Source organism: Perognathus longimembris, chromosome 16, assembly GCF_023159225.1.
Source record: "Perognathus longimembris pacificus isolate PPM17 chromosome 16, ASM2315922v1, whole genome shotgun sequence".
Lineage (NCBI taxonomy): Eukaryota > Metazoa > Chordata > Mammalia > Rodentia > Heteromyidae > Perognathus > Perognathus longimembris.
This window is the reverse complement of record NC_063176.1, coordinates 440,381-465,933: the sequence shown is the minus strand read 5'-3', so window position 1 is coordinate 465,933 and position 25,553 is coordinate 440,381. Positions and strand designations below refer to the sequence as shown.

Genomic DNA, 25,553 nt, shown 5'->3' with positions numbered 1-25,553 from the left:
ACTGTAAGTGGAGCTGTGGCTCAAAGTGGTAGAGTACTAGCCCTGAGCAAAAAGAGCTCAGAGACAGATCCTAAGCCCTGAGTTCAAGCCCCACAACTGGCAGAGAGAGAGAGAGAGAGAGAGAGAGAGAGAGAGAGAGAGAGAGAGAGAGAGAGAGAGAGAGAGAGAGAGAGAGAGAGAGAACTTAGCTTGGTAAAAGCTCAGTAAATAGCATCTCTTATTTTCGCTAAATTTCAATAAATTTTTGCTTTAGCATTAAGAGCATTTATATGTTATATAAGCAGTCAGACTTAAGGCTATCAGGGGTTTTATAATTAACCAATATTCCCTAACATTTCATATATCTTCATTTTTGTAGGTCTTGTTTTGAGCTTGTAGGGAATTGAAATCATAAGTTTATGCCTATCTAATGAAAATATCAAAAAGAGCTTCTCTTTGAAAGTAATCCCTAAAAGAGAGGCAGGTCAACCCTTCTTTCCTGAGTGCTGGGGTAGTGCCAGCATTTGAAGCTGAAGCCCCATACTGAGGCTCCCAGGATCTTGTGGGAATTCAGAAGAAACATTTATATGTTACATTCTCTTTCTATATAAAGTGAATAGGTAGAAGAAGGAAATCTCTCAACCTTTATGCTAAATGAATACTATGGGTTTTTAAGGAAGTAATTATGTCATTAAAGTTTTCAGTAAAATATGACAGATTTATCAAGTTTCAGTTCTCTTATTTAAGTTCAACGAAGGTATAGATTTTGCCTACTCCTGTTCTTGGATTGGTTTCATTCATTCAGTAAACACTTAGCAAACATTTCTTGAGAACTATTAGCATCTGGCAATTCAATGATGAACTGTAAAGACATTGTCTTCCAATTTTTGTGGATATTCTGATTTTTGAGTGTGAATGTTTCTTTTGGGATGTTTTGCACAACAGAGCGAGCTGTCTTTGGTTAGTCGTGTATGTGTGTGTAAGTGTGTAAGTAAACGTGCCTTGTTTCCAAAGCCTATGGCTTAAAGTGGAGATTGAAAATCCTGGTTGATTTTCTCTGGTGCTTAAATACTGGAGTTTCTTACTAAGTTTCTTCTTGTTATTCTTTACTAAACATAACAGAATGGGCCTCTATACAGGTGGTTGAGTGTAGTAGAGAGGTCACAGACAGTGGAAACATTGTGACTTGTGTGTGAGTATGAGCATTGCTGGCTAGACTGGTGATGTGGGGAGCCCCATTAAGCCCTCTGCATTCACAAAATGAGGTGTTACCTTGAAAGAGACATGGAAGCCTAACAGATTCAGACTGTTTGAAGCATTCAGTGACAGAATGCATGTCAAACAAACTAGCCCGCATGTGGTGTGTTAATTGCTAATATTTAATAGTTGTTAAGAGTCAAACTGTCTGTAAATGCCTTTGCATTGTCTGATTCCATCTTCTCACACTATTGAAAGAGGGACACTTACTTTCTTTGTGTGTGTGTGTGCCAGTCCTGTCCCTTGAACTCAGGGCCTGTGTGCTGTCCTTGAGACTTTTTCTCGACTAGTGCTCTACCACTTGAGCTACAGCTGTGCTTCCTGTTTTTTTGGGTAGTTTAGTGGACATGAGACTCTTTCAGACTTTCTTGCCAGGGCGGAGCTTCAAACTAGGATCTTTAGATCTCAACCTCCTGAGTAGCTAGGATTATAGACATGAGACACTAGTGCCTGCCTCTTTTTTCTTAATGCTTGAACATAGGTGGTAGGGTTAGAATCCTGTATTCTTTCTCGCCCTCTGCCCCTCCCCTTCCTCTGTCCCTCTGTCTCTCTCCTGTTTTTCTTGATGACATTATTGTTTAGATTTAATGATTATGGGACAAAAGTAACACTAACAAGTGGTCCTGAGAGTGTTCTCTTATTTTCCAGACAGAATCTTTCCAGGCCCAGAACCCTAATTCTCCTGACTCAGCCTCCTGAGTGCTGCACCCAGTAGGTAGAGGAAGTTTCCCCATGTTGCTGGAGGAGAAGGTGGTGTTGGAAAAGCACCGTGAACATGGGTTTTCTTCCCGAGCCCCTCAGATGTCTACCTGTAATTGACCCTTCTGCCATTGAACTCCACTCCTTACCCCAAGGACTTTCTTATAGAGGTTCAATTAGAAGTTCAAGTTGTGAAGGAAGGGAGGAGGGACCAAGGGGAAGAGACTCCAACCTCTAGGCTTTGTGGAGGCTGGGTATGGGTTGACGTAGGCTTTCTTCACCTTTGGAGAAGGCAGGGTTGGGGCTCCGGAGAACTGTTACAGTAGAAATAAGCTGCTGACACAGAGTACTCTATATTCTGTTGGCATTTACTCAGCTCCCAGGTTCTAGAGAAACTTGAACTAAAACTTTAAATGAGGACGACTTGCAAGGTCAAGATTGAAAATCATATGCCAGTTGCAGGAAAACAGGTAGCACTGGAGATCATCCTGTGAAGCACAGTGAGCCAGACTTGGAGACAAATACTGCTTTTTTTTATTGCCTTATATGTGGAATATAGAACAAAAAGGAGTATGAATGTAAAAGAGGAACTATTCAGTGGGATCCGTGGGAGGAGAGAGGGGAAAATGGGTAAATGGGGAAGAGAGATCCAGTTATATCTTATTCATTATGAAAATACCACAAGAAAGCCCACTAAAATTGTTTAAAGTCCATGTGATTCAGGAGGGATGAACATTATCTGCGTGTAGTAGAAATACCACCATGAAACCTATTATGTTGCACAATTAATATATGCTAATAAAATAAAACCCTACTAATGGCCTAAAAAGCTCTATTGGCCAATTTACTAAAACTATAGAAGCCAAGGGGGAAGACTGCTAAATAAATGCAATACTATATGGACAGTACTATTTGCTTTATATTTATTTGTTAGGTTTTCTCTGTTTTGTGGTACTGGGGATGGAATCTGTGGCCAACCATTGTATACCACTTGATCTACACCCCCAGAACCTATGTTTAGATAGGAGACTTTACCTCTCCCTGCCAAAGTCTTTATTGTTGGGCCAGATACTCTGGATTATTAATCTCTACATCTAAGACTTTGCTTCTTAAGACAGGGTTCGCTAGACATCTGGAATCTTAGGGCCACTTCCTCAACCACCCCAAAAGTCAGTTTGCAGAGGCTAGGAGCTTGCCGAGTGGGAAGCCAGGTGGGGCAGGGAGCAGGGGGGAGGGCCCTGTGTTTGCAGGAATGCCGTGGACCGGCCCTGTGCATCCTTATGAGCCGCATTATCCCTGGGAACGGGAACTGGCCACCCAAATTTAGGGTAGAAAAGAAGGGGAAAAGAAATCTGGAAGAAAACTCTACAAGGATCTTGGCTCTCTGGTTGTCCCTGACCGCCTTCTGTGAGCTGTGCACAAGCTCCACTTTAGTCTTGGTGACTCACAATGGAGGCCAGGCTGGTTAGGAGAATGCAGAACTGTCACTGGAGCCCCCCTCAGCCTCTTCTCTATCCCCTCCAGCCTTCCCTCTCACATGAGCCCTTTGTGTCTGTTTCCATGGTTACCTCTTCACTTACCCGCCGCTGGAATGTGTGGTGAGAGGAGGCTGCCTCCCCTACTGAGCCAGGTCTGGCTGGGGCGGAGGCCATGGAGGCCATTGATCCACAGCTAGATTCATGAAATGGGGTCACAGCCCAGTACCTCTTCTTTATCCTGGGCTCTGTACCTTTCCCGAGCTTCATATATCGGGGTTACAGAGGGAGGAGACCCAGCTGTCACATGACCTGCCAGGCTTCTGCTTAAGGCAGCAGCTCTTGGCATCTGAGGCCGGCGAGGGGGAGGGGCTGGCCTGTCCACTCAGTGGAGCTGATCACCCACTTCCTTACCTGCTTTCTCTTGGACTTTGTTCCCCCAGCCATCTGCTTAGGAGTTTCGTTGACATTTATAAGGCGGGGCTCCAGGGCTGGAGGAAGTGGGATGAGGAGCAGGTTGTCAGCCTGGCAGACCAGGCAGGCAGGCACTGGGAAATGGGAAAAGCGTGTGGTCTTAAGGTTTCAGTGAGAATAAAACCAGCCAAGAGTTCATCTCGGAGCTCTCTCCTGCCACTCTTCGGGGCTACTCATTTGGAGTCCACTTGGCCCCCAGGGTAGACAGGACTGGTTAACCGGGGAGGTTGTCATGAGTAGAAACCACCCAAAATCATCACTCCCGAGGAATGCAGAACTGGAGGAATGTTATGTTCTTCTGGGATTAGGAAACGTCTAGAGTCTCAGGCCTCACAGATAGAGAGCTGACCACGGCCGTCCGGATATGGTGGATGGGGGTTAATGGGGATCTTTGGAGCCTTGTGTGGTTGTCCCAGCTCTGCTAGGTTGTGATCTTGATCAAGTTACTCAAATTACCTGTGTGCCTCAGTTTCCTGTAAACATGTCATAGGACTGTTAGAAAGTTGAAACGTGTTAGGTAAAAGTACATCATGTAATATTTTTACCTGGTGTTTTTGACAGTTCTGTGCTAAATCGGGCATAGATTTCAGCTGACCTACTTTTTGTGTCTACAGGCCGAGTGCCTCTTACCTGAAATCCTCAGGATTAGAGGTGCTTCAGGAATATGGCGTCTTTGGGGTTTGGGAATCCTCAGGTGATTTTCACCAGTTGAGTGTCCCTAATCACAGAAACCTGAAGTGCTCTAGCATTCCAAACTTTTGGAGCATCACGGCAGGGCTCAGGTCGTTTTTGAGTTCTGTGACATTTTGGATTTGAGATTTTCAGATGAAGAAGTTTAACCTGGATATGGCAGTGGGCCCAGAAATCCCAGTGATTGAATGTGTAAGTAGGGATATACAAGGAGAGCAAAAGGACGGTGCAACCCATACTGCATTATCCTGTAGTAACCATAAATGACTGGGGAGGTAGAACTCTGTTTAGGGATGTCTAGTTAGAAATTTACAGCAACAAACAATCATGTCTCTACATCCTGGCTTCAGTCTTGGTCTCACTTTCCATGTAAATTGTCATTCCACAGAATTAAAGCAACTTAATTGGGAAACAGAGCATCTGTTTTGGATGACTACAAAGGTTAGGAGCCTTTGCATTTGAGATTTGGAGACATGAAATAACGTGGAATGCCTATTATCCTACAGAGCAGATAGCATCTTAGATATTGTGGACATGAATGCAGTTGGCACAGGCATTAACAAGGTGCAGTGAGATCCGTTCTAAGACCCAGTAATCCTCTTGGGTAAAGTAAGGATTAGGCTCCTCACAAACAAGGCAGTGGGTTCCTGCTAAGATTTCTCAGCCATTGCCAGATTTAGCAAGAGCCTTGTTTTCTCCCTGTGAATGACAGCCTCCATTTCCTTGTCTGTGTGTGTGTGCGTGCGCACACATGCGTGCACTAGAATTCAGGACCTGGACACTGCCCCTTAACTTTGTCTCTCAAGACTGACACTCTACCTCTTCAACCACAGTAGCATTTCCTGCCTTTTGGTGGTTAGACCTTACTGCCCAGGCTGACTTTGAACCATGATCCTCAGACCTCAGCCTCCTGAGTAGCTTGGATTATAGGCTTGAGCCACCGACCTCTGGCTCCCTTTGCATTTCTAACATCCACTACTCTTCTCTCCGCTGGAGCAGCTTATTTTGCATCTAAATAGGAGGGAAGAAGTGTGGCTGAGACCAAAGCCCAAGTCCACCTTGCCTGGCTGCTTGGGAGAGCGTCTCACCCAGAGCCTGAGATGGGCAGGACCTGGGCTGCAAAAACCTGGGCCCCAATTTAGGATGTTCTCAAAGTGTCCACAAAGAAACCTCTGACATGCCATCTCTGCCTGGGCCTGAGGCTCCCTCTGATTTCTGAGTTACTTCTCTCTCTGTGACCTTAAAGGAGTGTTTCTTTCTTTGTTTTTTACAATAAACACCACCCCCATCCCCAACAAAACATGTTGCAGGGTTTTGTTTTGTTTTGCTGGTCCTGAGACTTTGAACTCAGGGCCCGGCTCTGTCTCTGAGCCTCTTTGTGTTCAAGGCTAGCACTCTACCACTTGAGCCACAGTGCCACTCCTGGATTTTTCTGAGTAGTTTATTGGAAATAAGAGTCTTATAGACTTTTCTGCCCAGGCTGGCTTTGAACCGTGATTCTTAGCTCTCAGCCTCCTGAGTAGCCACTGTGTCAGGCTATGTGCTGCAGCTCTTGAGGCAGCATTTCTTTCTCCACACTGTGTGTGTAATACTGCTAGTTTGTTAGGGGCCTGTTACCCCATCACACCAGCACCCTGTCACAGTCCAGTGGTGACGTCCCACACTCAGCTGTTTCGTATGAGTCACAGTGATGGAATGGCAGTAGCGTGATGCCACAGGTCGCTCAGAGCAGAGTGAGCAGACACCAGCCGCCCCCATATTCAAACTTTAGCCATGTGCTTCTGAGTCCTGTGTGTGTGTCTCTAGCAGGACTAGCTGCCAAGAGATGTCCTTTATTCCACAGAGATTGCAGCGTGGAGCCTGAGTATTGAAAGTGCTTATCACAAGTGGTGTAGATCCTTCCGATTATGTTTTCTCAGGGTTTGTGCTGTGTGCCCCTTTCTGCTTTTGCTTGTAACAAAGTCGTCTATACCAACACCTTCACGTCACACAGAGGAAAAGCCCAAGGAGCAGGTGACCTGCCGTAGTGACATAGGGTGTGTTGTGCTAAGGTGCACACAGAGGTAATTGATTCTACTGGTTGCTGTCTCCCCCCCCCCCCACCCCGCCTAATGTACTCAGGATATTTATTTGTTTATCTATCTATCTAATTACTTATCTATTATTTTTTGTCCATCCTGGCACTTGAACTCAGGCCTGGACACTGTCCCTGAGCTTTTGTGCCCAACGCTAGCATACTATCACTTGAGCCACAGCTTTTTGGGTGGTTAATTGGAGGTAAGTAATATGTCAGCCAAGACTGGCTTCGAACCACAACCCTCAGATCTCAGCCTCCTGAGTAGCTAAGATTACAGGTGTGAGCCACCAGCTCCGGCTTCAGGATCTTTTGTTTTTAAATAGTGTCAGGGATTGAACCCAGGGCTTTGAGCATGCTGCATAAGCACTCTCCTACTGTGCCATATGCCCATTTCTTGGTCTGGTCTGATCTGGTCTCGTCCGTGTGTCCTTCTTTCCTTCCTTCCTTCCTTCCTTCCTTCCTTCCTTCCTTCCTTCCTTCCTTCCTTCTTTCCTTCCTCCCCCCCCCCCCCCCCTTCTCTGTCTTTTGAGAAAAGATCTCATGACATAGCCCATGCGAGCCTTCAACTTGCTATGTAGCCTAGGCTGGCCTCACCTCCCCGGGCCCCTAAGCACAGCAGTGCTGAGCTTACAGGCACACACACCTGGCCAGTTGCTCAGACTGTGATCTTATTAGATATGTATTGAGCATCATCTTCAAGAAAGGAATCCCAAATAAGATTAAGACTATGGAATAGTGGTCAGGAGCATAGGCTTGGCTATCAACCAGATCTGGTTTCAAATTCTTTAATTTTTTTTTTTTTTTTTTTTTTTTGGCCAGTCCTGGGCCTTGGACCCAGGGCCTGAGCACTGTCCCTGGCTTCTTCCCGCTCAAGGCTAGCACTCCGCCACTTGAGCCACAGCGCCGCTTCTGGCCGTTTTCTGTATATGTGGTGCTGGGGAATCGAACCTAGGGCCTCGTGTATCCGAGGCAGGCACTCTTGCCACTAGGCTATATCCCCAGCCCCTGGTTTCAAATTCTTTTTCTATCTGAGCTTGAATGTTTCCATTTCATCATCTTTAAGGGGGTAATAGCACAAAGGCACCTGCCTTGGAGATTGGTCATCAGGACTACAAGAAGCTAAGTGGGTTATAGTTCACACCCAGCCTGGCTTGAAGCACTGGGTGGAGGGGATTGGAATTCTGTCAACTGCTGCTTTGATTTCTGTCCTCTGGATATCACAAAGCATGTGGCTGGGGAATGCGAGAGTGTAGACAGACCGCCTAAGAGTGAGTGAGAAGCAACACACTGAGATGACTTCTCTCATGGTTTTGTGTACTCTCCTCCCACTACCCCATCTTGTTTTATAAGTGTGTATTGTATACTTTGGTTGCCTGCCTTACCCTTAGTCTATGAAGACACAGGGGGAGGGGCTGTGTCTGTTTTATCTCCATTCTAAGTCTAGTGCCTAATCTGTGGGTATGCCATGGTTGGTTCTTAGGGAATGCAGGCTGAGTGAATGACCAAGCTGGGTATAGAAGTGGCCTGACTTTGGGCCTCAGTGTGACCAGTGTTAGACTGTTCTTCGGAGGGCAGAAGTGCAGCCTGGGAGGGGAACCTTTCAAAAGCAACATTATTTTTAGGGACCTAGGAAACAAACTTGGGAGAAAAGGGTTGTCTCTAGATAACTTTCCATCATCTTTTCTTTTTTTTTTTTTGCCAGTCCTGGGGCTTGGACTCAGGGCCTGAGCACTGTCCCTGGCTTCTTTTTGCTCAAGGCTAGCACTCTGCCACTTGAGCCACAGCGCCACTTCTGGATTTTTCTATATATGTAGTGCTGGGTAATTGAACCCAGGGCTTCATGTATGGGAGGCAAGCACTCTTGCCACTAGGCAATACTCCCAGTGTGGGTATTAAATATTTGCTAGTTGTATCAAAGGAGTTCTGGGATTGTAGAGTGCAAAGGCAGTATGAGATAAGAGAAAAGGCACAGTTATTGGAGCTGGCGACTTTGCTGTGTCAACTGTGTTAGCTTACAAGCCATGACCTCGGGGAAGTAACTATCCCTCTCTGAGGCTGTCCCTACATCTCCTGCTCTGTGAATCCTTTAGGGTTGTCAGGAGCCAAGTGGAATAATGTATGGGAAAGCACTTTGCAAGCTGTGGTGTCTATTATTAACAATGGAATTATAGCTTGCTTTGAATGGTTCTTGCCATCAATGGACCCAGAGGCCTGCATTGAATCTTATCAGCAGACACTTACCCTTCTCCACTGACCCTGCTTCTCCAGCGAGTCTTGTCTTTGTGCATATGTACTTGTGTGTGCCAGTACTGGGGCTTAAACTCAGGGCCTGGGCACTCACTGTCCCTGAGCTCTTTTTGCTCAAGGATAGTGCCCTACCACTTGCCATTGAGCCACAGATTGCTTCTAGCTTTCTGTGGTTCCTTGATTTTAAGAGTCTCACAGAGTTTCCTGCCCAGGCCAGCTTGAACCATGGTCCTCAGCTGCCATTCCCCTGAGTAGCTAGGATTATAGTTGTGATCCACCAGTGCCCAGCTCAATGAGTAGTTTTTGAAACTCCCAACGTAAAGACCTCCACTAGCATGAATCTCTACTGCCCAGGGCTGTCCACTTCCATTTCCTGACCTTTTACTTTAAAATTAGTGTGGTAGCCAGGATTATGCCTGTAATCCTAGCTACTGAGAAGGCTGAGCTCTGAGGAACAAGGTGCAAACTCAGCCCTGGCAGGAAAGCCTATGAGACCTATCTCCTATTAACCACCAGAAAATCAAAAGTAGTACTGTGGCTCAAAGTGGTAGTGTGCTAGCCTGAGTTCAAGACCCATAACCAACAATAAAGAAAAAAAAATAGCGTGGTAGGTGGGCATCAGTGACTCACACCTGTAATCCAAGCTACTCAAGAGACTGAGATTTCAGAACTGCAGTTCAAAGCCAGCAAAGTCCAAGAAACCCTTATCTACAGTTACCCTGTAAAGAGCTGGAAATGGAGCTGTGGCTCTAGTGGTAGATCAGTAGCTCTGATTGAAAAAGCTAAGGACGGTACCCTGGCCTTGAGTTCAAGCTCCAGTACTGGCATATACACTCACATGAAAAATAATAATATGTTGCGAAAGAGACAAAAAAATGTGGAAAAATTTAACCTTTGACTCAAACTAGTGAGAAAAATAACCAAAAACCCACCAAAACGAATCTTACATTCTTTATCTACTCACTCGAATAATAGAAGATCCTTGTAAACAAGTGACAAGATGTTAAAAGGAGGAAATCATGTGTACCTTTCACTTAGCATATTCTTCTGGGCCTATTTGCTGTTCCTGGTGTCCTGCGCCTAGTTTTATCTCCTGAACAAGAAGGGTGATGTGGAACAACTAAGCAGCATATGTGGCGCAGAGCTGAGGCCTGAGAAAAAGGGTTCAACGTGTAGATCCCAGTAGGAATTTCATGAGGTTTGTGGCTAAGAAAACATGGCTTGAATTTAGGGTGTGGGCCCTGTCCCTGAGCCTCTCTGAGCTCAAGGCTAGCACTGTACCACTTGAGCCACAATGCCACCTCCAACTTTTCCTGAGTAGTTTATTGGAGATAAGAGTCTCACGGACGTTTCTGCCTGGGCTGGGGTGGAACCATGATCCTCAGGTCTTAGCTTCCTGAGTAGATAGAATTACAGGCGTGAGCTGTTTTGCTAACTTTTTGGCTCAACGGGGTGCAAATTGTGACCCTCCTGTCGGTACCTCCCAAGTGGCGGAGGTTACCCGTTGTGAGTCACTGTACTCGGCCCCAAGTACTGCTTTCACAAAATTAATTCATAGGCTCATCTAGAAAGTGACTTACAGAGACTAGAAAGTGACTATAAAAGTGTGATGTGAACAAAATATGCTCCACGAACAATGTAATGCCCTTTACAAGAGTATAAAGGTTTATTTTGGAAGCGTTACACAACACGATACATTACCCAACATTATACAGTGCCCTGAAATTCATTTAGCAAATATTATAAACCGTTCACTCCCCATCCATGGCAAAAAGTTGGCAAGATCCTATCTCAAAGAACAAGCAGGATCCAGGGTGGCACATGTGTGTGATCCCAGCTATGCCTGCCTTAGTAGGCAGTAGTTTAGAAACATCAACGCCAGGTGGGGACCGTGGCCTGGCTGAATGTACACTCTTAGGGAAGCAGGCCGTGTGCAAGTGAGCATTTCCACCAGGCCGTAAGCACAGTGGACAGAAACATCACGTGGCAGGAAGGAGGGGAAAGAGAAGGCTAAGGAGCAGCCAGCTTTAATAAAAAACAAAACACCGAGAAGAATGTTCCAGATGGGAGGAAGCCTGTGTGGTGGTTTTGGAGAAATTTGAGGTGCAGGTGAGGTTGCAGCACAGGGACTCGGGGGAGAGGGGAAGAAGGCAGCCACTTGAGGCCATGGAGACAAAGATCAGGAACCTGGAATTTACCCGAGTGCTGGGAGAAGCAGAGGAGGATAGCACCCGGGCATCTTTCTAAAGGTCATCTTGGTTGCTAACAGACCCTGGGCCAGAGGGCCAGGCTGCCGCCGCCCCGCAGCAGCACCTGAGCCATGCAAAAAGAAATGACAGCCCAGGCGGTACAAGCCAGCAGATTCCAGTGAGGAGCCGTGGCTCTTACTCACCCCCACCCAGCAACTCCAGAGAAACCACGGGTCAAGAGACCTGCAGGTCCTCCTGCCTTCTGCCTTCTGCCTTCCTGTCCTGTATGTTTTATAGTGTTCACCCAGGCCAGGGGAACAGAATGAGCTGGAACATTCTCTTTTATATTGGCCAAAACTCAGATCAGAAAGCAGTTAATGGCCTCTGTTAATATACAGGCAGCTCATATTCAGGAGTTATGATCACAAAAGGTGCAGAGTGTGCTCATCACTGCAGACAGAAATGTTGGGGGGGGCACAAAAACCACATCAAGGCCCTAGCTTTTCCACTCAAGACTGGCGCTCTCTCCCTTGAGCCACAGCCCCACTTCTTTTTGCTGGTTAACCGGAGATGAGAATGTCTCAGACTGGCTTCCTGCGCTGCTCAGGTCTCAGCTCTGGAATAGCTAGGATTACGGGTGTGAACACGAGCCTGGCTGCTGGCTGGCTTCTTCAGTGATGGGAGAGAGACGGGGAGCAGTGGATTTTTGTGGCCACGGGGAGGCCAGCAGCAATGTCCTCATCAGACGGCCCCAGGAAATGTCTCGTTCATTTTGCCGCGTCAGGGAGTGAGTTAAAAGGCAAAAGGTGGCAGATATGTCCGCCTAGCCTGCTGGTCATTAATTCAACAAGCACTGGCCAGGTACACACCAGTCCTGGTGGTCTTTGCTGTCGTGGTGAATTGCTTGGACCGCTGCTTTGTGTGCCTAGCGTGGGACGCGCCTGCCCTGCCCACCCTGGCTGTGTCGGGCAGGGTACCCAGAGGGAAAGACGCCCTTCCCACCAAAGTGGCCACCGGGTATCCATTCCTCCCGCGTGCCGGGGGAGGGGGAGGGGCTGTAGCCTGTGGGAACGTCTGCTCTAGAGACTGAGAGGATTTGTTGTGCAGGTGAGGCAGGAAGAGAGGCCATGATAATTCCAGGGCTCTGAGGTGAAGGGCCTTCCCACTTCATGTCAGGACTGCCTTCCATCTAAATTCACCATGGGATTTCTTTTGATTCAAACATAGGGATTTTTGAGTGGGGCACTGAAGCTCACACTATAATCCCAGCTACTTGGGAGGCAAAAATGAGGAGGATCATAGATGGAGGCTAGCCTGGGCAAAATGTTTGTGAGCTGCCCTATCTCAATCAAATCAAGCTGGGTATATAGTGCATACTTATCTGTGGAAGATAGTATAAATAGGAGGAAGACAGTCTAGGCTGGCCCTGGGCAAGAATGCAAGACCCTACAGTATGTGAAAAACAACTTGAAAAATAAAAGGATCAGGGGCATGGCTCAAGTGGTAGCATACCACCCTGATGTCCTGACTTCAAACCCCAGTACCACTAAAAAAAAAGAGGAAAATATGTCCATTTTAAATATTTACTTGTAGTAAGGTATAATGATGTATGCCTGTAATCCAGGCGACTCAGGAAGCCAAGGCAGGAGGATCTTGAGTTCCAGGCCAACCTGGGCCAAGGTAGCAAGACCCAGTCTCAAAAACAAAAGCACTGGGATAGGGCTCAAGTAGGTTCAATCTTCAGTAGAGGGAACAGCAACAAAAATCCAGATGATTCCCATCGAGTAGAAGTGAGGGAAGGTGTGCCCTGGGTGCTGGTGTTCTTCTGGCACTCTCTGCAGCCTGACTCCTGGATCACTGGTACATCTTCCATGTGCCCACTTGGGTTCTTAGACCTCTTTCTCTCTGGCATCCATGAGCAGCCCATTCCGGGCAGCAGCAGGAGGATTAGCCCGTGGGTTTCCAGAGTCTCAGCTGGCTCTGAGGTGGCAGGTGACAAGACAGCATGGCTGTGGGGGGCAGCGTGCCTAAGCGCAGGAGGACCCATACCCTGGAAATCTCCAGGGGCGGAGGCACCCTGGCGTTCTTCCTTCTCTTTCCAGGCCTGCTTGTCCTGCCAGCCCTTCAGCCCCAGCCTCTCCCTGTCTCTAGGAGACTCCCAGAAAAGGAGAGGAGGAGGAGGAGGCCAAGTCATTGTGCAGAAAGGACAGAGCCGACAATTGTGGTTTAGGCAAAAAAATGAGGAAGTTATTAAATGCCACAAAGGCTTTGTGAAAGTCAGGCCTGGCCCTGATTGTTTTCTCCTAACTGATGACCTTCCCGTCTAGAGACCTAGAAAGTTAAGTCTGACTCTTGCTGTCCAGTGGATGCTACCTACCGGTGGTCTTGGAACATGTTTTTACATTCATATTCTCTTTACATTTGGGTATTAGATGATGGGTTTTCTTTTGTTGTTGTTGTTGTTGTTTTTGGTAATGAATGGTACTGGGATTTCCCAAGTATTTTACCACTTGAGCCACACACCCAGACCTTTTGCTTTAGTTTGTTTTTTCAGACAGTCTCATTCTAACTTGCTGGTCTGGTAGCTAGGATTATCGGTGTGAGTCACCATGCCCGGCCAGGTGAGGTACCTTGGAGTCTACCTTTCCTCCTCAATTTGAGCCAAGTGGACTTCAGGATTGTTGCCTCAGAGGATTGTGTGAGAATTTCTAATTAAAGATTACATGGTGGATTTTGCGACAAGCTTCAGCTAGTTGACTACTCTTCCCAATAGAAATTAGGTCTTTTTGGTAGTAATTGTTTTACATGATGTCTTTTTTTGCCCATCCTGGGGCTTGGACTCAGGGCCTGAGCACTATCCCTGGCTTCTTTTTGCTCAAGCACTCTGCCACTTGAGCCACAGTGCCACTTCTGGCTGTTTTCTATATATGTGGTGCTGAGAAATCGAACCCAGGGCTTCATGTATACAAAGCAAGCACTCTTGCCACTAGGCCACATTCCCAGCCCCTACATGATGTCTTTTTTTTTCCCCCCAAATTTTTATTATCAAACTGATATACAGAGAGGTTACAGTTTCATTCGTTAGGCATTGGATACATTACTTGTACTGTTTGTTTGTTACCTCGTCCCTCTCATACCCTACATGATGTCTTTTTTTTTTTTTTTTTTTTTGGCCAGTCCTGGGCCTTGGACTCCGGGCCTGAGCACTGTCCCCTGGCTTCTTCCCGCTCAAGGCTAGCACTCCGCCACTTGAGCCACAGCGCCGCTTCTGGCCGTTTTCTGTATATGTGGTGCTGGGGAATCGAACCTAGGGCCTCGTGTATCCGAGGCAGCCTGCCACTAGGCTATATCCCCAGCCCCCTACATGATGTCTTAAGGTGACAATTACTCTATAATGAAGAAAGTATGGGCTGGGGTGTAGCTCAGTGGCAAAGTGCTTGCCTAGCAAGTGTAATTAATGCCCTGGGTTTGATCCCCAGTAGCAAAAAAGAAAAAAATACGAAAATTGCTTATTAAACATATATTATGTATGCTAGACAATCAATATGCACTCTAGAAATCTTGTAGCGACTCTGCAATGTAAGCGTTATAATACTAGCTAATTTACCGAGTGAGTGATGTGGCCCAGGCTCTGTGAAATGCTTTCCTGGTGATGAACAAACAAACACAGAGAGTCCCATCACCCACCAGAGGGCCGATGTCCAGGGCGCTGCTCCTACCTGTTACTCTAATTTATGTTTTACTACGGCTCAGAGTTTGTAAGTCTTTAGATTTCAAGTCTAGAATTACGTTGAATGTCTTAGAAGCCAAGAATCCTAAATTTGAGAAAGGTGAGGTCCAGAAGAAGGTGGTAATGCATTTGTATAATGGAATCCCCAAGGCCGGCTGACGTCCTAAAGAAAAGAGTTTGGCTGTGGGGTCAGTGCTGCAGATTGAGGGCTGAAACAGGCCCATGGATGTGGCTTCCATTGAGGCTTTTGGCTGCACCGTGTCCTGGCAGATTGCATCCTGTGTTGAGGATCTGCTTGGCTATACCCTATCCAAGTAGGTCGTGTCCTGGCAGGAACTGGCACAAGGCAGATTTCCTACCTGAACACCAGAAACCAGAGAGCAATTGAGGGGCCCAGCCTGCTCTTCCAGCTGTTTTGGAGAACTACCTTAATTACTTCCCAGGGCAGGGTTATCAGTCACCTGCCCCAAGGTTGTACCCCTTAAAGGTCCCGCAACCACAATCAGTCCTTTGGTGACACGCTGAAACACTATCCATACCATGGCACTAAAGCAGTGAGCAAAACGTGGCTTGGAAATGGACCTGCTGGCCTTCCGTTCATCCCCTCTGTACCCTAAAGAAAGAGATCCTTTTATTTGCCTTTGAATTTAAGAAGGAGAGCCCTTTCGCTCCCATTCTGGGTTGCAGAAAATTGGAGGCCAGCTGGACGGCTTATTCCTAACAGCTGCTAGGTAATCCTGACATTGGCAGAGGAGGGGCGCCCTCATTGTGCCCTCCCCAGATTCCTGCTTGCTGGCTGGCCAGCTGGATCTCAGAGGCTTAGAAAAACCCTTGAAGACAGAAACTGAACACACACCACCATACTCAGAAAACTGGGATGGTGACAAAGCTCACTTCAAAGCCTGAGGCGGATGACAGTGTGATTAAAGAGCAGAGGCTGCAAACTCTGGGCCCCGAGATTCTCCCAAGTAGCAGAAATGCACTTATTCCCCTGGGAAGAGGGAGGAAAGCCGCTATGGGTGGGAGGGTGGGCTGAAACGGACACACAAAGACTGCCTCCCAGCACAGTGGACTCCAAACAGTCTGAAATGGTGGGAGCTCGGGAGTTGGCATGTGCTTCCCAGCTGCCTGCCACCCACTGACGAGACAGGGCTGTTACACTTGGAGATCCGAGTGCCTCCCACTGAACTTGAGATGGGAGCCAGTGATTTGGCTTCAGGGAATCACTTGATTGATGGTTTGCATCGCTAGTTGTCTTTCCCTTATTTGTCAGTATTAAAGTGTAGGAGAAAGTAAGTATTGGTTGCTCCCACTTGCTATCCTAGCTATTCAGGAGGCTAAGATCCTAAGGATTGAGGTCCAAAGACAGTTGGGACAGAGAAGTTCATGAGTTTTTGTTTTGTTTTTTGCCAGTCCTGGGGCTTAGACTCAGGGCCTGAGCACTGTCCCTGGCTTCTCTTTGCTCAAGGCTAGCACTCTACCGCTTGAGCCACAGCGCCACTTCTGGCCGTTTTCTATATATGTGGTGCTGGGGAATTGAACCCAGGGCTTCATGTGTACTAGGCAAGCACTCTACCACTAGGCCCTATCCCCAGCCCCTCATGAGGTTCTTATCTCCAGTTACCCATCAAAAAGCTGGTGGAGGTGTGGCTCATGTGGTAGACCTTCTTTCAGCCTTGAGGGGGAAAAAAAGCCAAACAAGAATGTGAGACTCTTCTTGAAGTCAATCAGCTGTGTAGCACAATTAAGTAAATAAATTCAGTAGATCCATTAAGTGTAGGAGAAAGTTTCTTCAAAACAGTTTATATGAGGTTGTACATGAAGTCCAGGTAGAATGTTTGCTTAACATGCCCAGGGCCCTGGGTTCCACCCTCAAAACTACAAAAAAAAAAAAAAAGAAAAGATTAAATCAAGCAGTTATTGTTTCTTCCTACCTCGTGAGGTAATCTGAGTTTCAAAGACAGCTCACCGAACACGAAGGCAGAAGACCCAGCGGCCTGCTCTAGGGCGAAGCGCTTTGTCCCGCCCGGGCTCAGGGGTCCATTTTCCTGTTACATTGATTTGTTACGTGCGTTGTTATGGACGCTCAGCCTGCTAGGGACCACCATTATGCTCAGTTTCCTCTTTCCCTGGTTCTGGCAGAGATGTGTGTGCAGACCCAGGCCGTGCAGATCCTGGTGCCGCTGACTCCCCCGGCTCAGCGCAGCTCCCCTCTGGCCTCCAGCACAAGAAGGCAGCGTGGCCTGCAGGGGTTAAACTTCGGCAGAAGCACAGGTAAGAGGAATGCAAGTGAGTGCTGAGCCTGGCAGGATGAACAAACACAAAAACAACCAGCTCCTAGAACAGGGTGTAGGGCACGAATGGTTGGAGACACAAATGGAGGGAGGGGGGCGCGGCGGGTGCAGATCAAGGAAGAAGCCAGGGACAGCTCAAGAGTTTTTACTCCCTTCTGAGGAACTCTAAAGTTTCTAGGAGGTCAGGTGTATGTGAAGCAAGTCCCCCAAATCATGTAGCTCAACTATTGTTTTAAAAATACAATTACAGGGCTGGGGATATGGCCTAGTGGCAAGAGTGCCTGCCTCGGATACACGAGGCCCTAGGTTCGATTCCCCAGCACCACATATACAGAAAACGGCCAGAAGCGGCGCGGTGGCTCAAGTGGCAGAGTGCTAGCCTTGAGCGGGAAGAAGCCAGGGACAGTGCTCAGGCCCTGAGTCCAAGGCCCAGGACTGGCCAAAAAAAAAAAAAAAATACAATTACAGGGGCTAGGGATATGGTCTAGTAGCAAGAATGCCTGACTCATATACATGAGGCCCTGGGTTCGATTCCCCAGCACCACATATATAGAAAAGGCCAAAAGTGGCGCTGTGGCTCAAGTGGCAGAGTTCTAGCCTTGAGCAAAAAGAAGCCAGGGACAGTGCTCAGGCCCTGAGTCCAAGCCCCAGGACAGGCAAAAAACAAACAATTATAGCCCCAGGAGCCAGTGGCTCAGGCCTGAAATCCTAACTGCTTGGGAGGCTGAGAATGGGAGACTCACAGTTGCAGGCCAGCCTGGGCCGAGAAGTTCACAAGACTCCATCTTCATAGAAGGAAGCTGGACACGATGGTGCCTATCCGTCGTCACCTCAGCAGAGAGTGGAAGCCTAAAGTAGGTGGACTGTGGCTCAGGTGTGCACCTGAGGGGGAAGCGAGACCCTATGCTGAAAATAACCAGTAAAGAACAGGGCTGGAGGTGTAGCTTAAGTGGTAGAGTGCCAGCCTAGCAAATGTAAGGTCCTGAGTTCAAAACCCAGTGCTGGCTCCAAAAATCAAATAGCCCCACATTTACAGTTGCTCTTAAAACTAGAATTTAATAAGCTGTATACAACTCATCCTTGAACTACTCTCTAACACTTAACCATTTCTAGCTGAGGAATATCAGGCAAAGGTGGTGTTAGCCTAACAGATCTGCTGCCTGCACCTCTGTGGGTCAGGTTGGAAAGCCAGTGCACTGAGTGCTTTCTAGGTGTGAGGAGATGTGTGCTGCTGCTCTGCCTGTCTCATGAAATCTCACACCCATACTGTGAGGCATGCACTTAGGAGAACATTTGAACTAGGTGGCGGTGAGGCTGAATTCAGGTGTTTGGGCCAAGTCTGTAGCACTGCGTTCTATCACTTCAGCCTTGGAAGCGGTGAGAATTGGGTGAGATACAGAACTTGGAGGGCTGGGCATGTTGGTAATCCCAGATTCGCAGGAAGTAAAGACAGGAAGATGGCAGCTATGCAAAAGGAGGGTGGATGTGGAGGGGCATGCCTGTGGTCCCTTCCACAGGCAGGAAGATCAAAGGTCAAGGCCAGTCAGGGCAAATTCGCTTGAGATTCCATCTGAAAAACACAAAAAAGCAAAAGGATTGGTGGCTCAAGAGGTAAAGCTTTTTTGAGACTGAGTCAATCTCCAGTAAAGTGCTTTATCGGAAGCTTAGTCATAGAGAGTGAGAAATAAGTGTTAATGATGGTTTGATGCCGTTGTAATGTGTCAGCTTTCCATCACTATAAGAAAATAACTGGCATAATTAATTGACAGGAAAGGTTTGCCTTGGCTTACAGCTGTGGAAGGTCCGGTCTAAGATGATTGCTTTGCGGCCTCTGGGGGGGTGCTGGATGGCAGGGCTGGGAGCTCAGCCTGGGGTGGAGCAGATTCCTCCATGGGAGGTCTCCAGGAAGAGGCAGCCTCCCACAGCTCCTTTGAGGGCACACCCGTGTGACGGAGGACCTGCAGGCTCCATCCCTCCCATCAGCCCCACGCTGGGAGACATAAACCGTCCAACCCATAGCAGGCGGTCGTCCCTGTCAGCGCTGTGTTCATCAGCACACGGAAGCCATGTGCCAGCAGGAAAGAGGGCACCATACAGGGCATCGTCCTGGTCAGTGAGACCGTCCACAACTCCAACCTTCTGCCTCTCCCTGTGTAACTTCCGCTTGTGTGTTGAGCTCTCTCCACCTCCAGTCTGTAAAGTGACCGACCTTAACTGAACCACCTTCCAGGGTTACTGAAAGGATCAAAAAGCAAAGACACTAGTACATGCTTAGGATTGTGCCAGGCATGACAGATACTCAGCAGGTGTTGGTTATGATCACATTTTGTGTTCTCTTTGTGCTGGTATGGACACTTGGATTCAAGGCCTGGGTGCTGTTTCTTAGCTTGTATTTGCTCAAGGCTGGTGATCTACCTGTGCCACAGCTCTACTTTTGGTATTATGCTGGTTAGTTGGAGTGAAGGGTCTCAGGAACTTCTCCTGCCTAGGTGGACTTTGAACCTCAGTTCTCAGATCTCAGCCTCCTGAATAGCTAGAATTACAGGAGTGAGCCACCTACACCCACCAGTTACCATTGTTACCCAATGTCCTGGTTCAGGAAGTGTTGCCTATAGCCATGTTGACCTGCAGGCCTCAGGACATGAAGTCTGGGAAAGGCCCTGAGTACTACAGAACAAAAATAAGTGTGTGGACTTGCATTATCTGCAGGCAAGCATTACAAATTAATATTTATGCTAATCAAAATTTACATGCTTGAATTGTCTACATTTAGAATATACAAAGATACCTCAAGTATCTGTTACATAGAAACATTTGAGTCCTGGGTTTACATTGAGATTCTTTGTAATACTTCATTTGAAGAAAAAAAGATTCAGAATCACTTTGGTCATCAGAGGTATAAAGAAACAACTGCTGTTGGCCCAGGGCCAGGTTGGAATCAGTGAGAATCTCCGTGGCGGCAGAGCTAGCGGGCAGGGTTGCCCCAGAAGCAGAAGCCCCAGTGCCATGGCTCCACCCTTTGGCCCACTGGTGCCTTCACAGGGCAGGCAGACTTGGTTCCTCTACAGGCATCTTCTGGGCCCTGTAGGTTAATTTCACTGGTTTCAGAGCCAGTGTGGAGACCTCCAGTCAGGAGGACAATGATCAAGACCCTGCCCTGAGCCAGTGCACTGGGACACAAAATGAGACAGAATCGGTACCAGAGGGGAGGTGGGGAAAGAAGAAAAATCCCTATCGCTAAGCATGGGGACATGTGTTGGACCACTAGCCAGCACTGGGAAGGTAGACAGAGCAGGAAGTACCCTGGGTAAAGAGCACACATCACACAGACTTAGTTGTGAGCTTCCCACACTTTAAATATTTTCTAAAAGAACAAATGAATGAAATATACATTTGTACAGTGTCCTAACCACAAAGAACTGTCTTTAAAACTGGCAGGGGTGTTGAGCCTAGTGACACACGCCTGTCACCTCAGGACTAGGAAGCCCGAAGTAGGAGGATCGCTTGAGTCCAGGAAGTTTTATTTATTTTATTTATTTTTTTTTTTTTGCCAGTCCTGGGCCTTGGACTCAGGGCTTGAGCACTGTCCCTGGCTTCTTTTTTGCTCAAGGCTAGCACTCTGCCACTTGAGCCAAGTGCCACTTCTGGCCATTTTCTGTATATGTGGTGCTGGGGAATCGAACCCAGGGCCTCATGTATACGAAGCAAGCTCTCTTGCCACTAGGCCATATCCCCAGCCCAGAAGTTTAAAATTTTTATATATACTTATACATATATTATTATAAGTAGTTATGTGAGGGAGTTACCATTTAACAAGTCAGTTTATGAATAGCATGCATCGTGACACCCATGTCACCATTCATCATGCTCCCTCTCCTCTTCCAACTCCACCCCTTCCCTCCCTCAGTTGAATGCACTGAATTTTATGACTGCATTTTCCCCTTCTTTCTTCCTCTTTTCATTCATCTATCCCTTCCCCTTGGTGCCATCCTCCTGTTCAAGTGCCAGCTTCCTGGTATTCATTTTGCTGAACTGTGACTGTCTTTCTAAGGGATACTATTTGAATTCTCCTCTGAAAATTCCATAGTTTGGTCAATGAACATGGCTGTGCAGGTGAAGCGCAGGAATTTGAGCCCAGCATAGAAACGTGATACTCTCTCCCTTGCTTCCCCTCAAAAGCCAGAAGAAAGCTAGTAGGGCTGTCGTCATCATAGTCAAGTCCAGCCAGCAGTGCTGTATTAACGGAGTAAGTAGAGGAAGGGTGCAGGTAACCCCACCATTGCTTTTTAAACAGCCGTAAAGCTAGGCTAGGTGTTGCTCACATCTCATTGGCTGGGAACTGACTAGACCCATGTGCTAAGAATTTTTCTGTGGGTTTGTTTTGGCTCTGTTGTAAATTGTAAGCCTTTATAACTTCATAACTAGCTCCTACCTGCCAATGTCTCTCCGAAATCCATGTGCTCTTGATGGTGGATGGAACTTGCAGACTGGAGTGATTCTCTGATTAACAGTCAGAACAGCTGTCCTATTTATTCTATTTTCAAACCGTTTAGACTCAAAGCCAAGTTGTAAAAATAGTATGAGCTTTCCCAAACCCCTGCCACCCAGCTTTCGCTATATTAGTGTCTCTTACAAGCATTGTAGGAATGTCAGATTAAGGAATTAGTGTTAGTAGTTGGTGCAGTAAGAGCCTACATTGCCTTTGCCATGCATCCTCTCATTTGTCAAGTTTTCTCAGCCTCTCCTTGGCTCTGTGACCATCACGTTTTAAGTGATCTGGCCAGCTGATTTGTGTAGTGCCTTCAGCCTGGAATGTCTGCAGTTCTCATGATGAAATTGGAGTTTGTGTATTTTTGCAGAAATTCCACAGAAGGGATGAGTGTTTTGCCTATCCGATCACATCCAGGTTACTTTGTGGCGAGCCTTCATTGTTGGTGACGCTCACTTTGACGACTTGGGTGTCGTGAGGTCTGCCAAGGTTCTGTGTTCTCAGGGTACTGTTTGTCCCTCTGTAATCTAGTAGTGTGTTCGGAGAGAGAACTGGGGTGATGCAAATGTCCGGTTTCTCCTCAACCTTCCTGACTAATTTTAGCATCTGTTGCTATTCTCTCTGACAGTGATGACTGTTAATGTTCCTGAAATAATTCTCCGTTCTTGTGACATTTGTTCATCGGAATTCTTTCTGTGCAACTTACAGATTGGTATTATTTCTTTTATCCTGTAAGCTATAACCAAATATTACTGCTGGTTGGCTGTGATGTGACCCCTGTTTGGAGGTACATGAAGGGGCGGGGCTGTGCCCTCTTGATCTTATTCCTAGAGAAAGCTTGTTATCAGAGGGGTCTTACAGGTGCTGAGGTGGGAGGTAGTGAGGGGTCACAGAGACCTGTACACTGATTTTTGAATTGAAAGTTCTGGGGGTAATGACCAAACCCAAGAGGACTGAAGTATATCCCCTAGCCCCTCCTTCATTTAGAAAAGAAGCTAGGAAGGATTTCCTCACTTGTTCTTACGAAAAAGGAAAAAGCACAAGAGAGCCAGGTCCCTTCTTCCAGGAGGACCAGCCAAACCACCAACTTCTAGACGGATGCCTTTAATGGCCTGGGGTTTCTATTCTTGCAGACATAATCCCAGTCTTCTTTTCCAGATTAGATTTTCCATTCACTCTTATTTCAGTCATTAATAAGAATTCTTATGACCTAACATACTATCTTGGCAGAAATCTCTCCTTAAAAACCTCAAGCCTCGGGTTAAGACAGTTCAGGGAGTTTTTTAAAAAAGACAGGATACTCTAGTTTACAATGAAGATTTTTCCAAGCCAGATTTCCTCTCATTCCTTCCTTACCTTCTCTCACCAGTCAGCACCAACACTGAAATAGTGCAGATTGGCCAGCATCTACCCACATACGGTAAAATGTCATGTGCTCTGTAAAGCGATTCTGGCAGGATGAATGGATAAGGAGAAGCTCAAAGTCAGACTCTCAGTTGAACAGCAGGGTGAGTTCTGCTGGTGTTTCTCGTGGCCGTGGGTCGGGCCCAGCTGGCTCTCTGTTCTCCGGACAGTGTGCCTCAGAGAGCCCAAGAGGAAGCTGCTGCACCTCTGCCCCACTGGGGGAGGCTTGAAGCAGTTAGCACACACTTTTGCAAACAGTAGTACTTTTGCAAGTGCACTGGGGCCTGGTGGAGTTTGGCCTAGAGGATCCCTTAAAGAGATTTCCTGTGTGTGGTCTGAATCAGCTTATCAGCAGATGCTTTTCCTCGTTTCCCTCCTCCTCTTGCCCACAAAATAGAAACCCAGCATTTCAAAGCTTAGCCAACATTGTGGATCTTCACAGGAAAAGTTCCTTCGCATCCTCTCTTCCTCACTCTTAGAGAGTAGGAATTGGATTTTAATACGCCCCATTTACAGAGGCGACTGTAGTGAGAGTCCCTTGCTTGAAGTGAGCTCAGTGGTTCAGGGTGGTTTAGACCATCTAACAGCACAGAGAATTGTGGAAAAGCCCACATGTAGCTTTTTACTCCACGCTGGATTGTGCCCTCACATTGCCCAGAGGGGTGATTTGCCACAAGGGAACTCCCAGCAGTGTTGGAATGAGGTTCCATATTCTTTCATCACAGATGCTCAGCTATCAGGTCTGTAACAGAGCTTTTGGGGGCGGGGAGGGGGAGGCAGTGCCTGTACTGGGGTTTTGAACTCCAAGCCTCTTGCGCTCCTTGACTTTTTGCTCAAGGCTAATGCTCTACCACTTGCGCCACAGTTCCCCTTTTGGCTGTTGATTGTCTAATAAGAGATAAGGGTCTCAGTTTCTTCTCTAGGCTGGATTCAAGTCACTGTCCTCAGATCTCTGCCTCCTGAGGAGCCAGGATTACAAACATGAGTCACTGGTGCCTTATTATCCAGGCCCCATATCTGCCTTTAAGAAAAAAAAAAAGATAGAGTCTCACCTTTGTGTAGGCCGGCCTTGGCTGTGATCTCCTAGTCACACTTCCTGTTGTAGCTGACAGGCACTCGCTCCGCTTTTTCTTTTGAGATGAGTCCTGAGAACTTTTCTGCTCGAGTTGACCTGGAATTGTGATCCTCCTGATCTCAGCGTCCTGTAGCTGGGATGACATACACATGCCACTCATCCCTGCTTGAACTCATCCAGCTTGTACTGAACTTTTTTTTGTTTTTTGTTTTTGCCAGTCTTGGGCCTTGGACTCATGAGGTGTGGGGAATCGAACCCATAGCTTCACGTATATGAGGCAAGCACTCTTGCCACTAGGCCATATCCCCAGCCCCTGTACTGTACGTTTTAAAAGAAAAATAACAAACCATCTGTTAAATTGAGGCCTAGTTCTCTAAATTGTCATGCAGCTTTTCAATGACTTCTGTTAGGAAATAGTTTTTCTGGCATTTATCTAGCTGTCAGTTTGCAATCTGACATTCAATTGGAGGGGGTTTTCAGTCATCGTTGCAAATATTTCTTCTGTCCTTTTTCCCTCTTGCTTCCTTGCCTGGGCCTCTGGTGAATAGATGGCACCTTTGGGAGTTGTCTCGCAGTCCTCGGGTGCTCTGTGCTTCCCCCTTCCTCCTCTCCGCCTTTTAGTTGTACAGGTTTTGTTTTAAATAGTCTTGGGCTTAGCCCCCCTTTCCTGAGTGAGGTCCTGCATGCCTCTGTGGGGAAGAGGGTTGTGTGAGAAGTCTGTATCTTCTGCTCAAATTTGCTTTAAAAATTAAAGTCAATTTAACAGGAAAAAAAAAGGAAAAGAAAGGCAGGCATAGTGTAGTAGTACACACGTGTAATACTAGCATTTGGGAGGCTAAGGTAGGAAGGAGATGACAAGTTGGAGGCTAGCCTAGACTACACACTAAGTTCCTGGGCAGCCTGAGTTATGCAGCAGTTCTCTACATCAAAACAAAACAACAACAACAAAGGAACTTGGGAGTATATTCTCGGTGTTCACCTGGAGGTTGTTGTACATGAAAGGAAGTGTTGGCTGAGATTCCACATCCACTCTGACGCAGAGAAAGTTCTGCCACGTCGTGATCTTTTCCACAGATATTTGAATTCTGCTTTTATCCTTACCCTATCTTGATTTGAAATATGTGTCCATGTTTAATGCCAGTTTCTTTAGGGATGTTTTTATCTGAAATAAAATATAATGTGGAGAAGAGCAGGGTAATGGTCTAGATCTCCAGCTGACCTGAATATTTATTTTATTATTATGCCTTGAAAATGGCAAAAAGATATAAACTACGCTATGAAATACCCTCACTTATTTATAGAGAGAGCGGTGACAGGGCTTTTTTTTAAGTTTCATTTGGAGGGTATTGTTGAGTTCTATGGGAGTAGTCAAGTTCCATGAACCAAGTGCGAGGGTCTGTGGCGGCAGCTGTGGCGCTGGCTAAACTCCTGTGGCAGAATGGAGGGTGGAAACACTGGTCAGCAGAAGTGGAGG

General features: G+C 47.0%; 1 protein-coding gene across 1 annotated transcript in view; it reads left to right on the top strand.

The window, feature by feature from the left end:
- Shroom3 (shroom family member 3) overlaps positions 1-25,553 on the top strand; it is a 118,565-nt gene that overhangs the window by 48,191 nt on the left and 44,821 nt on the right. Inside the window, 1 exon segment of the mRNA XM_048364846.1 lies at positions 16,960-17,091. Within this exon segment, the coding sequence (XP_048220803.1) occupies positions 16,960-17,091 (132 nt within the window).